The 15,944-nt window shown below is 53.9% G+C and overlaps 1 protein-coding gene across 2 annotated transcripts in view; it reads left to right on the top strand.

Moving 5' to 3' along the window:
- CTIF (cap binding complex dependent translation initiation factor) overlaps window positions 1-15,944 on the top strand; it is a 242,874-nt gene that overhangs the window by 141,239 nt on the left and 85,691 nt on the right. The window contains exons 8-9 of one of the 2 annotated variants that reach the window (XM_037165004.2): window positions 13,076-13,568; window positions 15,562-15,861. In XM_037165004.2, coding sequence (XP_037020899.2) covers window positions 13,076-13,568; window positions 15,562-15,861 — 793 coding nt within the window. The remainder of the gene's footprint in view (window positions 1-13,075; window positions 13,569-15,561; window positions 15,862-15,944) is intronic. The other variant, XM_037165005.2, reaches the window with a different exon arrangement.

A 15,944-nucleotide genomic window follows, 5' to 3' on the forward strand; every position in this document is an offset into this window, starting at 1 on the left:
GTTGGAGAGCTGCCGAAACGACGCCTTTTCCCTGCTAAAGGCTTCACTGTTTGTTTCTTTACGAAGACTCTTTTTTTTTAAATCACCACAATTCCATGATCACAACCGGGACAGGAACATGGATACAACACGGTCGCCACCTCCCCGGTCCTCATGTTTCTGCAACGATCCTAGGCTGTGGGTTACATTCCATCATGACACAGGTTTAATTTCTTATCATCTGGGGACAGTCCCCAGGTCTTTGCATTTCATGACATCGACTTTCTTCAAGAACAGCTAGTTATTTCTGCAGAAGCGCCCACAATTCGGGTTTCTCTGGTATTTCCTCACGATGAGACTCAGGTCAAATGTGCTGGGTGCCACTGTGCCCTTGTCGTGCGAGCCCGTTGGGAGAATGACACTGTTCAGTGTCCCGTGGCTGGGGATGTTAACTGTGATGACTTGGTGAAGGCCGTGTCTGCCAAGGTTCTGTGCTGTAAAGTTTCGAGATTTCCCCTAGTAATTAAGACATCACTTGTGGGGAGATACTTTGAGACTGTGCCAATATTCTGTTTTTCTCAAATTTTCACCCACTAGCTGCCATTGACGTCTCTTCCTTGAAACAATTATTAGTATGATGGTTGCCAAATGATGTTCTAATTCCACTGTTTCTTCCAGTTTTACTCATTGTAATTCCACTGTCAGAAAGAGACTCTGGTTGACTTTAAACTCACTGCTCAAAGGCTCTGGCCCCGGCATTCGGGAGCCAGGAAGAGCCAGTTCTTGTCACCTGTCTGTCCTGGGTGGATTCTCTAAATCCTAGCTGCTCGGTGTTCACCACAAAGATGGCTGGCACTCCCCTACAGTGCCTTTTGTGCATTGGAGTGTTCCAGCCCAAGAACCCATCTGCTAGGCAGACATGTCCCAAGACGGCTGGGCAAGGCTGCTGAGCGGTGTCTGTGCACTGTATCGTCTCACCATGAACTGGTTCCTTCCACCGGTCCCGGACGAGAAGCGGGGCCCCCGGGAGGCCCTGCTCCAGCTAACTCCATTCCACATTGCCTCCCCTTCCCAGGATGGAGAAACAGCCCTTTTCGGATGGCGCAAACCCATCAGTGATGAAGCTGTGCGGGGGGAGGCTTCCCAGGAGGGCAGCCGGGATGCGGTGGCTGATGGACCGGTGCCGGTGGGCAGCCGGCAGCACTTCCCCGAGAGCCTGGGCGCTCAGCACTGCTCCGCTGTCCACAGAGCTGAACCAGCTCAGGGACTGTGCTGGGCGCTCCACTTCCTGTGATGGAGCCATCTTCCCTTCACTTCCCAGAAGTCCCTTAGTGCCAGCCAAGGCAAAGGGAGGCGTGGGCAAGGGGAGCCTTGGGCTCACTCCTCTCAGCTCCACCCCTCACCTGTTTTCCAGTCATGAGGTCCATTGATTGATAAAACAACTGAGGGACAGAGAAGTCACGCAGCTCGTCCAGGTCCACCCCAGCTAGACATGGGCAAAACCAAGGTGTGAGCCCAGCTGTGCCAGGTTCCCAAGTTGTCACTGAGTGCTTCCTGCTGCCTCTCCAGGTGAGAACTCCTGGGAGGACCTCTGAGGCCCAGGGGGGCTTCCTGGAGGAGGCGCTGAGTGCAGAATGGGAAGGTTAGTGATAGGAGGTCTCAAGAACTGACTGTTGTTCAGTGATTGGACACCCCCAGGAATAGGGGGCTCAGCACATTCCCGGCAGCCCCCTCCACTGCGGGTCAGCACCCTCTCTGAGGTGGGCTCTCCACCAGGTAAGCTCAGGCTGCCCTCTGGACTTCCTTCCCCACGGTTCAGAAGAGCTCAGCAGTTGGGCAGTTGGTCACACTCGGGGTTGAAAACCCTCAGGGACTCCCTCCCCACCCCCGTCCTCTTTGTCCAGCCTGTTCCAGTTTGAGGGCTGTTCCACTGCAGGGAGAGGGTGAGATTCAAATGAACGATGAAAGGGGCTGGCTTCTGAGTGGGCCTCTGAGGTCAGGGCACAGAGGAGGAAAGGTGGTGCGGGGCCGGCTGAAGCCCAGCGGCCAGCGGCTGAGGCCAGCGTTTAGACAGGGAGTAAAGGAAGTCGCTGGAGGTGGCCCCCGTGCCTGAAGGGACCCCTTGGGCAGTGTTTGTTTCTCTTGGGATGATGGTGGGGAATATTCGGCAATGGAGATTTTCGGTTTTCCCACCTGTGCTATGGGCGTGCTAACGCTTCCCGCTTCCTCCAAAGAGCTGATGTGCTATCCTATATTGTTTGAAAAACTCACAATGCAGTAATATTATTATAAGCAAACACTAAAATAGTATTTACATCAACTTTAAAATGCATGAGAACCCCATGAGATGGGTACTGTGTTTGTCCCCATTTTTCAGAGGAAGAAGCTGAGTCCCAGAGAAGTTAAGGAACTTGCCCAAGGCTGCTCAGCTAGATGTGCAGAGCCAGGGTTTGAACACTAGTGGGCTGGCTCCTAAGTCTGTACTTTGAACTACGACAGTATGTTGCCTGTTGGTAAATCCCCTGGTAATTTGTGTTGAGGACCCTCTGTTCCAGGCAGTGAGGGTCTATGGGGGGCCACAGAATGGGACAAATTTGTACTCACAGCTGGGCATCCTTGGTTCATTAGAAAACTGGGTGGGAGCTGGCCAAAGCTCGAGACTGCAGAAAGGTGGCTTAGCCAGGTTTTGCCTCCTGGTGTTAATTCACATGCCTGGGGCAATTTAGCCACAGTTAGTAAGAGCTGGAAAATCCAGCATCCCTGCTGAGACTGACCTGCATCCATGGCTGGGGGCCACCAGCCTCTGAGAGGGCGCCCGGTGGACACATAGTCTGGACTCACCAGCAGGCTGCACTGAGGGTCCACGGGCAGAGCCTCGGAGACTGCAAGGCTTGGCTGGGCCAGGTGGAAGGGCGAGGGCCTTCCCCTGGAAACGCTCCGCTGGGGCGGCCACGAGCTCTTCCCATGACATCACGCTGCCTCTGAACGTATGAGGCCAGGGATTCTTGGAATGCCTGATTCACCCTGGAACAAAAATAATACCTCGTATTTGCAATGTGCCTTTGTTCCCAAAGGCTCTCCAGGGCTTGTCTTGTAACTTCAGACCAGCCTCATGACCCAGGCAGGAATGCGGAGCATGTGGGACCCCACCTAAGGGAACACCTTGAGCGGGGACTTGGTATTCCCATTCTGCAGGTGGGAACAGTGAGACACAGGGAGCTGAGTGGTTTGCCAAAGATGCCCAGCAAACTGGTGCTGGGCAAGGTGGGCTGAAAGCCCTGGCTTTGCCACTGGGGTCGAGAGGAGGGCCTTGGCAATGCCTCAGCAGTTGAGTGAGACTGAGCCCCTCTAACACCCCAAAGAAAGCTGCTACCCTCAGCTGGAGGGTGGCAGGGGCCTGCAGCCCCTCCTCCCCTCCCCCAGGCTGCAGCAGCCAAGCCAGAGGGCCACCGGAAAACTCAGCCCCAGCCACAGGAACTGGCAGGCTGTGGTGAGGAAAGGACTGTTCCCAGCACACATGGAAACCCGAGGGCCACACGTGGCTTCTGTGGTTTTCCCCAGACGCGGTGGAGCCAAGGCGGGAAGGCCGGATTTCCAAACCTCTAGCAGAGCTCCCGCCCAAAGCCCTCCCAGGCTTTCCCCTCCCACGGTCCTCAGCTTCCCAGTGGCCTCCGCTCAACCTTTGGCCTTAGCTTCTGCAAACTTAGTCCATGCTGCCAGCCCACAGCCCCGTCCCCCTCGGGCTTTGGCCAAGGCCTAGGGTCCTCTGAGTTTGGATTCCAGCAGTGGTGTGCGGGCTGCCCCCAGGCCCTTGGGACCCTGGAACAGGCCTTGGAATCCTGAGGGAAGAAGACATGGTGATTAAGGATGGTAGTCTAAGGCCAGACTACTTCATTCCAATCCAAGCTCTGCCTCTTGCAAGCTATGTGGCCTCGGGCATGTACTTACCCGTTCTGTGCCTCACTGATCTCTCTATAAAACAGAGTTAACAATAGTCTCTCCCTCTTAGGGCCAAATGAAAGCCGTGCCTGGCACAGGGTTAGTGCTTCATGCATGCTCGCACGCTGTTATTCCTGTGATCTCAGGTCCAGTCCCATTCCTCGGGCAGCGCTCTGGCCAGGGCCGGCTGCATGGGTGTACACTCTGTGCAATGACACAGGGACCCACATGCAGAAGGACTGTGCTTGCTTTAATGCTCTGCTGTGGCTGTCCTCAAACACTCAACAGTGTCCGAACAGGAGACCTGCATTTTCTTTGGCACTGGGTCCTCCTAACTAAGTACACGATCCTGCCTCCAGACCAGACTAGGACAGACCCTGCGTGCTGCTCTCTGCTTCCTTTCCTTTGTGACTTTTGTCCCTGGCTGTAGCCAGATATGGGTTTCTGTGATTAATGGATTAGCATCTGTCTCTTCCAATGGATTCTAAGCTCCGTGAGAACACAGCCCCAGGTCTGCGTCAGTGCTGTGTCCCCAGGGCCTGGCATATTTGGGGACTCACTTGGGGCATGAATGAATGCCCAACCTCCTGCCAGACCCCAGGGGACATTTAGAGAAGGTTCTGCCTCATCCCATGGAAGCAGATGCTTTTTAAGAGCATGCGGGAGGAATGCACAAGGCTGTCAGTCTGGTGGCAAAGACCAGGGAAGTCAGATCCTAATCACCCTGGGAGTCTGGAGGGAAGGAGGTGCCTTCTGGGGGCTGAAGAGGCTCCCAGGCAGGTCTGGGCCTTGCAGCCTGGATGGGGTTAGGAGAGGTGTGGAGAAACTCCTTGGGGACAGCTGTACAGCTTACGTCACCCCCGCCCCCAGCTTCCCTCGGAGTGTTCCATCAGCGATGTTGCCTTGGGCAAGCCCACTGATACCCGATTAAGCTCCAGGCAGAGCAGGATCTCAGAACGCACTTCACTGATGAAGCAATAACCGACCCAGCCTTTCCTTTCATCACTTGTTGGTTCATTCATTCTGTAGTTGGTGAGAAAACCTTCATCTCACAGAGGTACTGGTCAGACCCTCCCACTTCCATTCCAGAGCATCCCTTTGGCCAGGTGAACACCTGGTTTCTGAAACACCCAACCATGCAGTGAAATGCCGAGCTTCTTACATGGACTTTTGCCTTGGCTGGCAGACGCCTCAGTCTTGAATTGTTTCCTGCCCAACTCCGGGTGAAAGGAGAGTCCCACGGACTGTTGGACTGAGATGACCATCTGGGGCAGCAGGCATGTTCCTGTGGCCCACAGGCACCCTCCCTGTGGGCCTGTGCTGAGACCCGGTGCAGGGAGTGGGCCTGGCGGTCAGAGGCTCACTAGTGCGGCGCTGCCGCCCTGTCGGTGACGTCCAGCCATTCCAAGGTGACTCAGTATTCAGTTGTCAGAGCTTTGGTGCAATGTCCCCGGTGCCCCAGAGACCTCTGAGACCTCAGACAGGTGATCATTTGATCCAGTCCTGGCGCATGTCTGGAGCCCCTTAGCAGGGAAACCCAGATCAGAGTTTCAGGGCTGGCTTGCTACAAATGAGCGGGCAACCCCAAGGGAACGAAGCAGCCTCTCTGAGCCTTGGGTTTCCCATCTGTCAAGCTGTCATGCTGTCACTTGTGCAGCCCTCACATCCACCCAGCTAGGAACGGAGACACAGAGAGGCAAAGTCACCCTGAGCTACACAGCTCTGAGCCACCGCAGACAAGGAGCAACCTGCAGAACAGACTCAGTGGGTTTCCATCATCTAATTTAGCCCCACGTACATAGCAGGTGCTCAGTTAATGTAGGCTGCTATGATCCTTGTTCCTTTGGTAAGCCAATGTCATGTTCCCCTTGGTTGGCTCCCTGAAGAGAGAAGTAAGTCTCCCCTGTGCTTTTCCTCATTAAGCTTCACAGTCCTCGTGCAAACTGGGTGGATGTGTGAGGCGAGCAGCCTTTATTTCTGGGCCCCCCTTGCTAGCACAAAGCTCAGCAGCAGCCCTCCCACCCCCGCACCTGAGCCTTGAGTCTTGTCTCAGCTCCTGCTTTGTCCTGGTGCCTGGGGCAAGGAAGGTGGGACCCCACGGGGTGTGCGGAGGTGGGCAGCAGTGGAGGCCCCGAAGCTCCAGAGCAAGCAGTCATCGCTTTTCCTGAAGGCAAGAAATATGAACCCGTGCATAGTTCGAAAACCACTCGCCCTAGGAATTTTGCTTTCAGAAAGCTTTAAGCAGACCTACAAATTATGTGGTCAAGTGTCTGACATGGAAGGAACCATAATAAGTCAGCGGCCCTCGGAATATCTAGTTGGGGATGATTATGAAATAAAAAATGAACAGAGAAATGTTTGTCTGCATTGGGACTGCTGTCAAGATCATTTTTTAAAACAAAATCTGAAGATATTCTCCCACCACCCACCTCCCAACATGCAGCTGTGGTGTTCAGAGAATTTTTTTTTAATAAAAGAGAAATCGTAGAGTGAAACAAGACATCTGATTTCAGAACCCGAAGAAGAAAGAATAAACTAAATGAGTGATGGAAACAGCATACTGACAATTTCCATTCTCAAAAAAAAAAAAGCATTATTTCCCTAACAGCAGGTGTTGCCAGCAGCACAAATGGAATATTAATCTTATCTCCTGAGCCATTCCTGCCCACCGCTACCAGGGAGAACGAATCCCGGGGAGATTAGGGCATAATAAGCAGGCAGGGGGGTGGATTCCCACCCCCCTTGTTTGCTTGCAGGGCTGCAAATCGGCACGTGCAGTGTGTCTCTGGATTCACATATCCGTGTGTGTGAGACTAAGTGCGTCTTTCTTGCCTGGCCACCGGGAGCAAAAGCAGTTTATCCCCAGCCCAGCCAAACCTAAACCCGCAGGTTTCATGGTGAGCGGCCAGCTGGCCCCTGGGGGAAGGTCGCCACCAAACCCGGGGCCAGCAAACACAGAAGAGAGAGGAGCTGGTTTGGGTCAGTGCAGCCAGCGACCGCTGACAAATATTTGTGAATGGCCAGTGCAGGGAAGCCTGGGTCTCCTTTGTTAGGGCCCAAGGCCCCACCCCAAGTCTGTTCCAAAGCATCGGGCCCTCGCAGTCCTTTCCTGGGCCCAGGATGTGGGCCTCATGTGGCTGTCACCACAGCAGGCCTCAGTTGTAATTCAGTCTCTCCTGAGAGGCCTGGATCTAAGAGGGAATGGGGGAGAGACAGGAGGTGGGTGCTGGGTTTTGGGACAAGCCAACAGGCTGGGCTCACTTCCAAGAGTTGCTACAAGACCCTCAGGTATAGATTTCACCTTAGGAGCCTCGGTTGGCTTATCTGTAAAATGGAAAGAAAGTGTTGACCTGCCTGCCCAGAGAGAATGAAGCAGGGCCTCGAGCAGGAAGGAGGACACAGGAGAAGAGGTTGCGTGCCCCTTGCCTCCATGGCACCTGGCTCTTCCCTGCCCTCCAGGGGCCACCCAGCCCATCTTACCTCCCACCCAGCACCACAGCAGCCGTCCCGCACTTGACTCCACCGGTCTCACCTGCCTGGTTAGGAGGGGGCCTTGAGGGTGGCCTCCCAGGCCTCCCCTCCCAGCCACAGGCATTGCTCCACGTGTGCAGAGGAGCTGCCACCGGGCAGAATGAGGCCGAGAGGGCCCACTCTGCCCAGCAACCGGGCAGTCTCGGTCCTGGCCGCACTGACAGGGCCGGGTGGCTCCAAGGTCTTCCGATCTAAGAGGATGCAGAATTCTAGTCCCCCTCCCCCAATTTACAGAAAGAAACAATGGAAGGTCTGGGAAGACCCATTGGAATTCTTTCTGAGTCTTCGACTCCCCGCCACCCCAGCCATGTAAAAATTACCTCCGGCTTCCTGGAGGTAGAAGGAAGTTTTGTTATGTGTGATTTAGGGCACAGAGAGGGAAATCCCTGATAGGGTAACTGGGAAGCCAGACAGTTTCAAGACAGATGCTGGGAAGGGCTTGGTCAGCCCTCTCTGGGGGCACTCCTGGGCATGGCTGCAGGCACCACGAAGGTTCTGCAGAAGGATGACAGCAGTGGGAAGAATCGAGCTTGATCTGCCAGGGAATTTCCAAGGTTCTTCTTCTCTGAGCTTAAAAATTACTCACACTCACAGAACAAAGAGAGTGGGAGGAGAAAGGGCCAATTAGTTGAAAGTAATTAAAAAAATCAAAGCAGAGAGAATTCACACAAGGCACCAGTACATGGCACCCTGGAGAGTTGATGGGCCATGGAATTTCTTCTGTGGCCAGCTGCCGGTCCCTGGGAGGGGCCGACTCAGCGACTCACTTGGCTGATGGGGCCCAACTCTCCCCTGGGTGTCCATACTGGTGACCCCCTCCCTGCTGTCAATGCAAATTGACCATCTTCCAGAATGAAAGCCTTAGGCCCACTGAGATCAAACCCAGACAAGGATGAAAAATACCATAGGGCCTCCAGCCCAGTTCAGTGTTCCAGGGTGCAATTGATGTTTCTGTCGTGACTCTTAAGTTCCTAAAATAGATACAGGTGACTAAAACCCCCGGACGTTATATATTTTAAAAAATGAAATAAAACAAGAGGACTCCAAAAGGTGGAGAGAAGGCAGACTGGCTGGGGTCCTTGGCACCTGAGGAACGACGCAGTGGTGACTTGCTTGAGTTTTCTTCTTGGCCTCATAGAGCCGCGACTTGGAGCTAAAGAAGCTGGCAACCCCAAAGCCCCCAACAAAAGCTCCAGCCGAAGGACCAGAAAAGGGGCGGCCTCCCAAGACGGGAAACTCTTAGATGACAGCACTCGACTCCAGGCACACACCCCAGAAAATAGTGACTTCACCCCTCCCACCCAGCAAAGGCCAGGTACGGGGCCAGGATCCCACCCTTCTCCTCAGAATGTGACAAGGCGCCCTGTGTCAGTGTGGGCATCCAGAAGTCCCACCCCTGTCCTCTGCCCGGAGCAAGGTCAGAAGAAACCAGATAAAAGGTTTGGTGAAGTCTAGAGCCTCCTAACGTAATACCCAAGATGTCTAGGTTTCACCTGAAATTCTCTTGTCATACCAAACCCCAGAAAAATCACGGCAGAACAAAAAAGACAATAGACGCCAACGCTGAGATGACGACAACAATGTTAGCATTATCTAAGATTTTAGGGCAGCCAGTGTAAAACTGCTTCGAAGAACAATTAGGAACATACTTGACACAAATGAAAAAATAGGTCTGGGCAAAGCAATCAAAGATACAACAGAGAACCACACAAAAACTCAACGGATAGGCACAGCAGAAGAGCGGAGGGGGCAGAGGAAAGAGCCGGTGTTCCGGGTCGTAGAACAGTGGAAATGACCCTGCCTGAGCCACAGAGCGAAAACACACCGAGAAAGAACGAGCTGAGCCCCACACGTCCTCGGAGTCCAGAAAGTGGGTGAGAAAAAAAGCGGGGCTGAAAAATCACCCAAGGGAGTAACGCCTGAAAGCTTCTCCGGGAGCTTCTCGGGACTGATGGGCAGGAGTGTGAAATGGCACCGCCTCTCTGGAAAACAGTTTGATGGGGTTTTAAAGAACTAAACCTGCAGGTGCCCTACAGCCCGTCAGTGGTGCTCTCGGGCGCTCATCCCAGAGGGAAAAACTGTCCACCTGTTCACAAGTGTTCCTAGCAGCTTTGTGCATAATGGCCAATAACCGGAAACGAGCTTTGTCCTATGGTGGGTACATGGTTAAGCTCGCTGGTACACCCGCACCGTGGAATGAATAGTGAAAGGGATGAACTATGGATACACGCAACCACCTGGATGAATCGCCGGGAACTGCATGCTGAGTGAGAAAGGTCCATCCCGAAGGGTCACATCATGTATGGTTCCATTTCGATAACACCCTGGAGATGACAAAGTTACAGGCTTGGGGACTAGATTAGCTGTGCCCAGGGGCTAAGGAGGAGGTGGTGGGAGGGAGGTGGGTGTGACTACAGAAAGGGAGTACGAAGGGTCTTCGTGGTGATGGGAATGTTCTGTATCTTGACTGTATGGATGTGAAAACCGTGGCCGGGATCGTGGGCTATAGTTTTGCAGGATGTTGAAGGGGGGAAACTGGGTAGAGGGCACAGAAGACCTCTCGGTGATATCTCTTGCTACTACTGCGTGTGAGTCTATAACTAGCTCACAATAAAAAGTTTAGAAAAATAAAGTTGTGTTCCTTTCAAAAACTACTGTTAACATTTCAGAGTGTATCCTTCCAGGTTTCTTGGTGCGTGCAAATACTTGCCTTAAGAAGCAGCACCGTGCCCTACGTATTACACACAGCACACGTTTTCCTCCCTCGGTAAGCCCGAGCTCTTTCACCGTGCTCTCCGCCGCTCCCCATTCGGTGTTCTGCAGTTACAGACATTGCCACTGTGAATGTCCTTGAACCTACATCCCTGTGCACACCTTTCATTATTTCCTTTGTAAGTTGTCACAAGGGAAATGGCAGGGTCCAGTGGTCTGCGGGTGTTAGAGGCTCTTGTAACAAACCGTCGAATTTCCATCCGGAGACATACAAAATGCCTACTTCTAATACAGTCGTCCCCCCCAATTCGCGGCTCCCTCTCTGTGGTTTCGGTTACCTGTGGCCCACCGTGGTCTGAAAATCTCAATGGACAATTCCAAAAGTGAACAATTCTTAAGTTTTCCGTTGCTCGCCGTTCTGAGCAGCATGATGAAGTCTCGCACCACCCCATCCTGCCCTGGTCATGAGTCACCCCTTGGGCCACTGTCTCCACACCGCATATGCCGTCCCCCACCCCCTCACTTAGTCACTTAGCAGCCATCCTCGTATTGTGCATTCAGGTCGCCCCTGTTTCGCCTGCTAGTGGCCCAAAGCACAAGAGCAGTGCTGCTGGCCGTTTGCATATGTCAGAGAGAAGCCTTCCTCCTCTAAAGGAGAAGCTTGTATTGGGTTGGCCAAAAACATCGTTTGGTTTTTTTCCCTAAGATGCCTTTGGTAGCGCTCAGTTGTCTTTAACTTTATTCGAAACACTCTTGTTAGATTGTATCGTGACAGCTGTCATATCAGCGTGCGTTTAAAACACAAATCACAATTAAATTTTTGTGTAGCCATTTTAATATTGGAGATGGAAGAAAATACACATTTCCAGCATATTATGCTTTATTATTTCAAGAAAGGTAAAAACACAACTGAAATGCAGACAAAGATTTGGGCAGTGTATGGAGAAGGCGCTGTGGCTGATCGAACGTGTCAAAGTGGTTTGCAGAGTTTCGTGCTGAAGGTTTCAATCTCGCTGGACGATGCTCCACAGTCAGATCGGTCAGTTGAAGTTTGTAAAGGTCGAATTGACATTAACTGGTAAGAATCAGTATTATCCCATGTGGGAGATAGCTGACATACTCAAAATATCCAAATTAATAAAGTTATTGGTGAAAATGAAAAATGTGTCTCCTCCTTTACAGAAAAACACCACATGGACTTTTTGGCCATCTCAATATGTGTGGGAGGAACACATACAAGGGCCAGACCGCCACGGGGCATCTCAGAATGCATACCCCTGCAGATAACGGGGGGGAGGGGGGTACTGCATGCTGTAAGTTACCATTTGTGTGGAAACACAATGAGCACCGTACACCTGTCTCTCACGTAACAACTAATTTCCAAAAAAAACCCTGCCACGTAGGGAAAGCTGTTCCCCCCAAAAAATGTTTTCATTAATTTTAATGGGGAAATGGTATGTTAAACCCCAACCCAAGGTACCCCCAATTTTCACAGATCCAAAATTATCAAGTGAGCCTTAAACTGACTTTATATCAGTAATAATTTGAAAGAAAATAAATACAGTTTGTTTATAAAACACACGGTAAGAAAGGTCTGTTGTACTCGCCGAAGAGAGGGGTCACAGAGGAGGATGGTGTGGGCCTCGGTTTTCAGAAGATAAAGTCTTCTTTCTGCAAACTCTCTTTGCCGGCTTTAGAACGTTCGAGGGACTCGTGGTTATCTTGTTCTCCACTTGAACTTCAAATAACGTCCCATAACACTGTGAGGACGAAACAGAGGTGGAACATGGGAGGCTTGCGGAGACGGAGGAGCCACTGTGCTCAAGACCGAAGGGCCATCAGAATGTGCCCCCCTCCCAACTCGCTTGCCTTTGATCCACAAATCGAAATATTTGGTCTGCACCACGATGCACAGCGCAGATTTCTTCTGCATGACACGCTGTGCTCGGAAAGCGTTCTGTCAAGTGCATTGGTGCGCCTGCCTTTGCTCAGCGCAGTCACGCTAAATGTCACTTCTGTATCCGTCAGCTGGGGTTGCCACAATAATACATCACAGGCTGGGAGGCCGAAACGACAGAAGTTTACCCTCTCACAGTTCTGGAGGCTGGAGGTCCAGGATCAAGGCTTCAGCGGGTTTGGGTTCCTCTGGGGGCTCTCACCTTGGCTTGCAGGTGGCCTCCTCCTCACCGTGTCCTCCGGTGGCCTGTCTTCTGTGCATGGGCACATCTGTCCTAATGTCTCCTCATAAAGACACCAGGGCTGTGGGACTGTGCGCCACCCCAGTGGCTTCATTTTACCTTAATTGTCTTTGTGAAGGTCGCATCTCCAAACACAGTCACTTTCCGAGGTTCTAGGGGTTGGGGCTTCAACTCGTGAATCAGGGTGGGGGAGCACAATTCAGCTCGTAACAACTTCTTACAGCATGTGTTGTGGTCGGGTTTGGGGGTGAAAATGTCAGTGTCGTGAAAAAAGGTGACTTAACAAATGATACAGCTTTTCAGAGCAATGGTGGTGAAAAGTCATTACAAGGAGAGTTGGTACCGGAGGCAGGCCTGTGTATATATTTTTGCTAGAACGTGCATCGAATACATTTAGAAGATTCACAGAATGGTAACCGTTGCTTTGAGAGGACGTAGTGAGCAGCTGCAGATAAGCGTTAGGAGGGCTCCCTGCAGACTATGACGTTTTAAGTCACAGGTGGACTTAAACCCTCTGCAGTCTCAGGGACCTGCTGCCTCGTTCTCCGCTGTCTCCCCAGGCCCGTCCCAGAGCTGGGCCCACGGGCGATGCTCAGCGAGGGTGTGGGAAGAATGAACAATGAGCGACTCAGTGAATCCCTCTTGTCGTGTTTGGACACAGGGACCCTGAGCAGCCCACCCGGTCATCTTCTCTGTCTGTCCCCTTTGGTTCGCAGACGGCAGCAGAGACCTCCAGGAGGGAACAAGCCCCAGCAACACGGCGACCACCAGCCGGGCAGTGCCAAACACAACAGGGACCACCAGAAATCCTACCAGGGGGGCTCGGTGCCCCACCCCTCAGGGAGGCCCACCCATCACGGCTACAGCCAGAACCGGCGCTGGCACCATGGCAACACGAAGCACCCACCTGGCGACAAGGGGGAGGCAGGCGCCCACCGCAGTGCCAAAGAGACCGTGGCCATGGAGAGCCCCAAACTTGAGGATGCCCTGGGGGACACCGGGCACATTGGCCTCGAGCCCCCCTGCAGCCCCGATGGCCCGGCCCCAGCGGCTTCTGAGAGGCTGCCCGCGCAGCAGCCGGGAGCCCCCGAGGCCGAGACAAAGCGTAAAGACAGTATTATCCCCGAGCGCTTCGGGGAACGGCCCAAAATTACCCTGCTCCAGTCTTCCAAAGACAGGCTGCGGAGGAGGCTGAAAGAAAAGGTACCGGTAATTGAATTTTTGTTGTTCTCTTACACCAGGGAGGACGGCATGAGGTAGGCACGTTGGAAGGCGGGCTCGGTTTAAGGGACTAGGGAGCCCTGCAGTGGAAGCAGAGGCCACCACTGTCTTGGGGACCCCTGGCCACCAGAGGGCAGGCCCATGGCCAGCTCTGCATGAACCCCTCCATCACATTCTAGCCCCTCACCTTCTGGCCCCTCCAAGAGGCCAAGTGGGCACTTGGTACCAGCCCCCAGCCTGAGATGGGAAGGGAGGGAGGGGTGCGTCCCTGGGGTGACGGGAGGGCGTAGAGGAGGTTTGGCCCATCCCTTCAGCATTTCCTGGGGTCAGACACTGCCCTGTTAATGGTAAAGGCCAGTTGGGGGAGATGAGAAGGACTCACACTTCTCCCAGGGTGAGTACCGGCCAGGCCGTGGTTCCTGCCAGGGCTGAGAGCAAAGGTGAGTTGAGCAGAGCAGGAGCAGGCCTCGGCCTTGCCATCTCTGCCCTCACTCCCAGCATCACTGGAGCTTGGTTCACAACTTCAGGAAGACACACCCCCAAGCCTCCAGAGCAGTGAGGGGGATCTGTCTCTGGCAGCAGTAAGTTCAGCGTGCTCCTCTAGCTCCCCTCCCCAGCCAAGCGGGAAGGTAAGGTCACCTTGGAAAGGGACTGCTCCCAAGAAGGGCCTCTCGGGAGTCTTCCTTCGGGGTTGCGAGGGAGCTTCGAGTGCTGCACGCCTCCCCGGCCTCACTCTCCAGCCTCCTCTCCTCCGCTCTTCACCCCAGAAGCCAGGCCCAGGCCCACCCTCGGGCAGGACAGGCAGGCAGACCTCTTTCCCAGTCAAGTCTCGGTGCAGCAGTGGTGCTCCTGGCATCCTCCACCCACCGCTCCCTGTGGGGCCAGCAGCTGTAAGGCCCCCCAGGGAAGCCTTTTACAGCACAAGTGTAAAGACACCCTCCCCCACTGCTCTTCCCGCCCCGGGGCACAGGCAGCGGGGGAGGGGTACCCCTTCTAGCATCACCTCCTCGTGTTACCAGGGAGGAAACTGAGGCCCAGAGAGTGAAACCACGTCCCAAAGCCAGGAGGCTAGAGGCAGAGAGCAGGTTCTAGAACCTCTGTCTGGGCCTTTTAGCCCAGAGCTCTCCTTGTTGAAAACAGAAGGGCGCGTGGGGGCCCCCCTAATCTTGCCCTCCACCCTGCCCTCCACCCCAGCAGGTAGGCCAGCTGTACTCTCAGCTACCAGCGCAGTGTGACTGAGTGAGTACTTCTGAGACTGTCAGGTGCCCTTTTTCTTCCTCCTCCAGCCTGGCTCCGGTGCGGTGGCCTTGAAACCTCAGAAGCGTGTAGGGCTTTCTGCCTGAAATTTCTCCCCTAGAAGTGCCGGTCATTTTAGTGACAGGCTGGGGGATTCTTTGGTGTGCAGTGTCTGTGGGTGGAAGGCCAGCTCGGCCTGCACAGGACACGAAGCCAGGACCGCGTCCCCAGGGGTCCTGATGCCAGAGAACAGCCGCCCTGGGGCCCCAGGGGCCTGGAGCTTCTCCACGGCCGCCTCTGATTAACGAAGCAAGCATTTTGGACGCCACCTTCCTTCCTGACCCAGTCTTCCTGCCCTCCTTCTTTCTTTGGCCCAATTTTTTATTCGTTATCTTGTTTCATCTTTTATAAGCCCTATTAAATCATTTCCGGATTGAGACCTTTGACGGACAAGTAGCCAAACAGAACCAATGTGTATGAGAATCCTGGGTAAGAGGCAGAGCTCACTAGAAGGCTCAGCTCAGGCTGTCACAGGGGCCAAGGACAAGGCCAACAGAGAGCGTGGGGCCTGAGGGTCCGCAGTGGGGGTCAGCGTCCCCGGAAGGGATCAGACCCCAGGTTCTAGAAGGTAGGGCTGCATCCTTTTGGGGGTGGCAGGCCTCCCTCCACCAGCCACTCCCCTGACATACACACAGAAACCTCGGTGGCACTCAGGTGCGACCCAGTTTGTCTCCCATGCCCCCAGGATGAAGTGGCGGTGGAGACCACCAACCCTCAGCAGAACAAGATGGACAAGCTGATTGAGATCCTGAACAGCATGCGGAACAACAGCAGCGACGTGGATGCCAAGCTCACCACTTTCATGGAGGAGGCCCAGAACTCGACCAATTCCGAGGAGATGCTGGGCGAGATCGTCCGGACCATCTACCAGAAGGCGGTGTCCGACCGCAGCTTCGCCTTCACGGCCGCCAAGCTCTGCGACAAGATGGCGCTCTTCATGGTGGAGGGGACCAAGTTCCGCAGCCTGCTCCTCAACATGCTGCAGGTAACCCGACACCAACAGCTGCGCCTCCGCCCCCACCGCCCCGCCCCCCTCGGGTTATTACTAGAGAGAAGCCTGCGAATTCT

The sequence above is a fragment of the Artibeus jamaicensis genome, unplaced genomic scaffold (assembly GCF_021234435.1).
Source record: "Artibeus jamaicensis isolate MK-2021 breed Jamaican fruit bat unplaced genomic scaffold, CSHL_Jam_final contig_354, whole genome shotgun sequence".
Taxonomy (NCBI): Eukaryota; Metazoa; Chordata; class Mammalia; order Chiroptera; family Phyllostomidae; genus Artibeus; species Artibeus jamaicensis.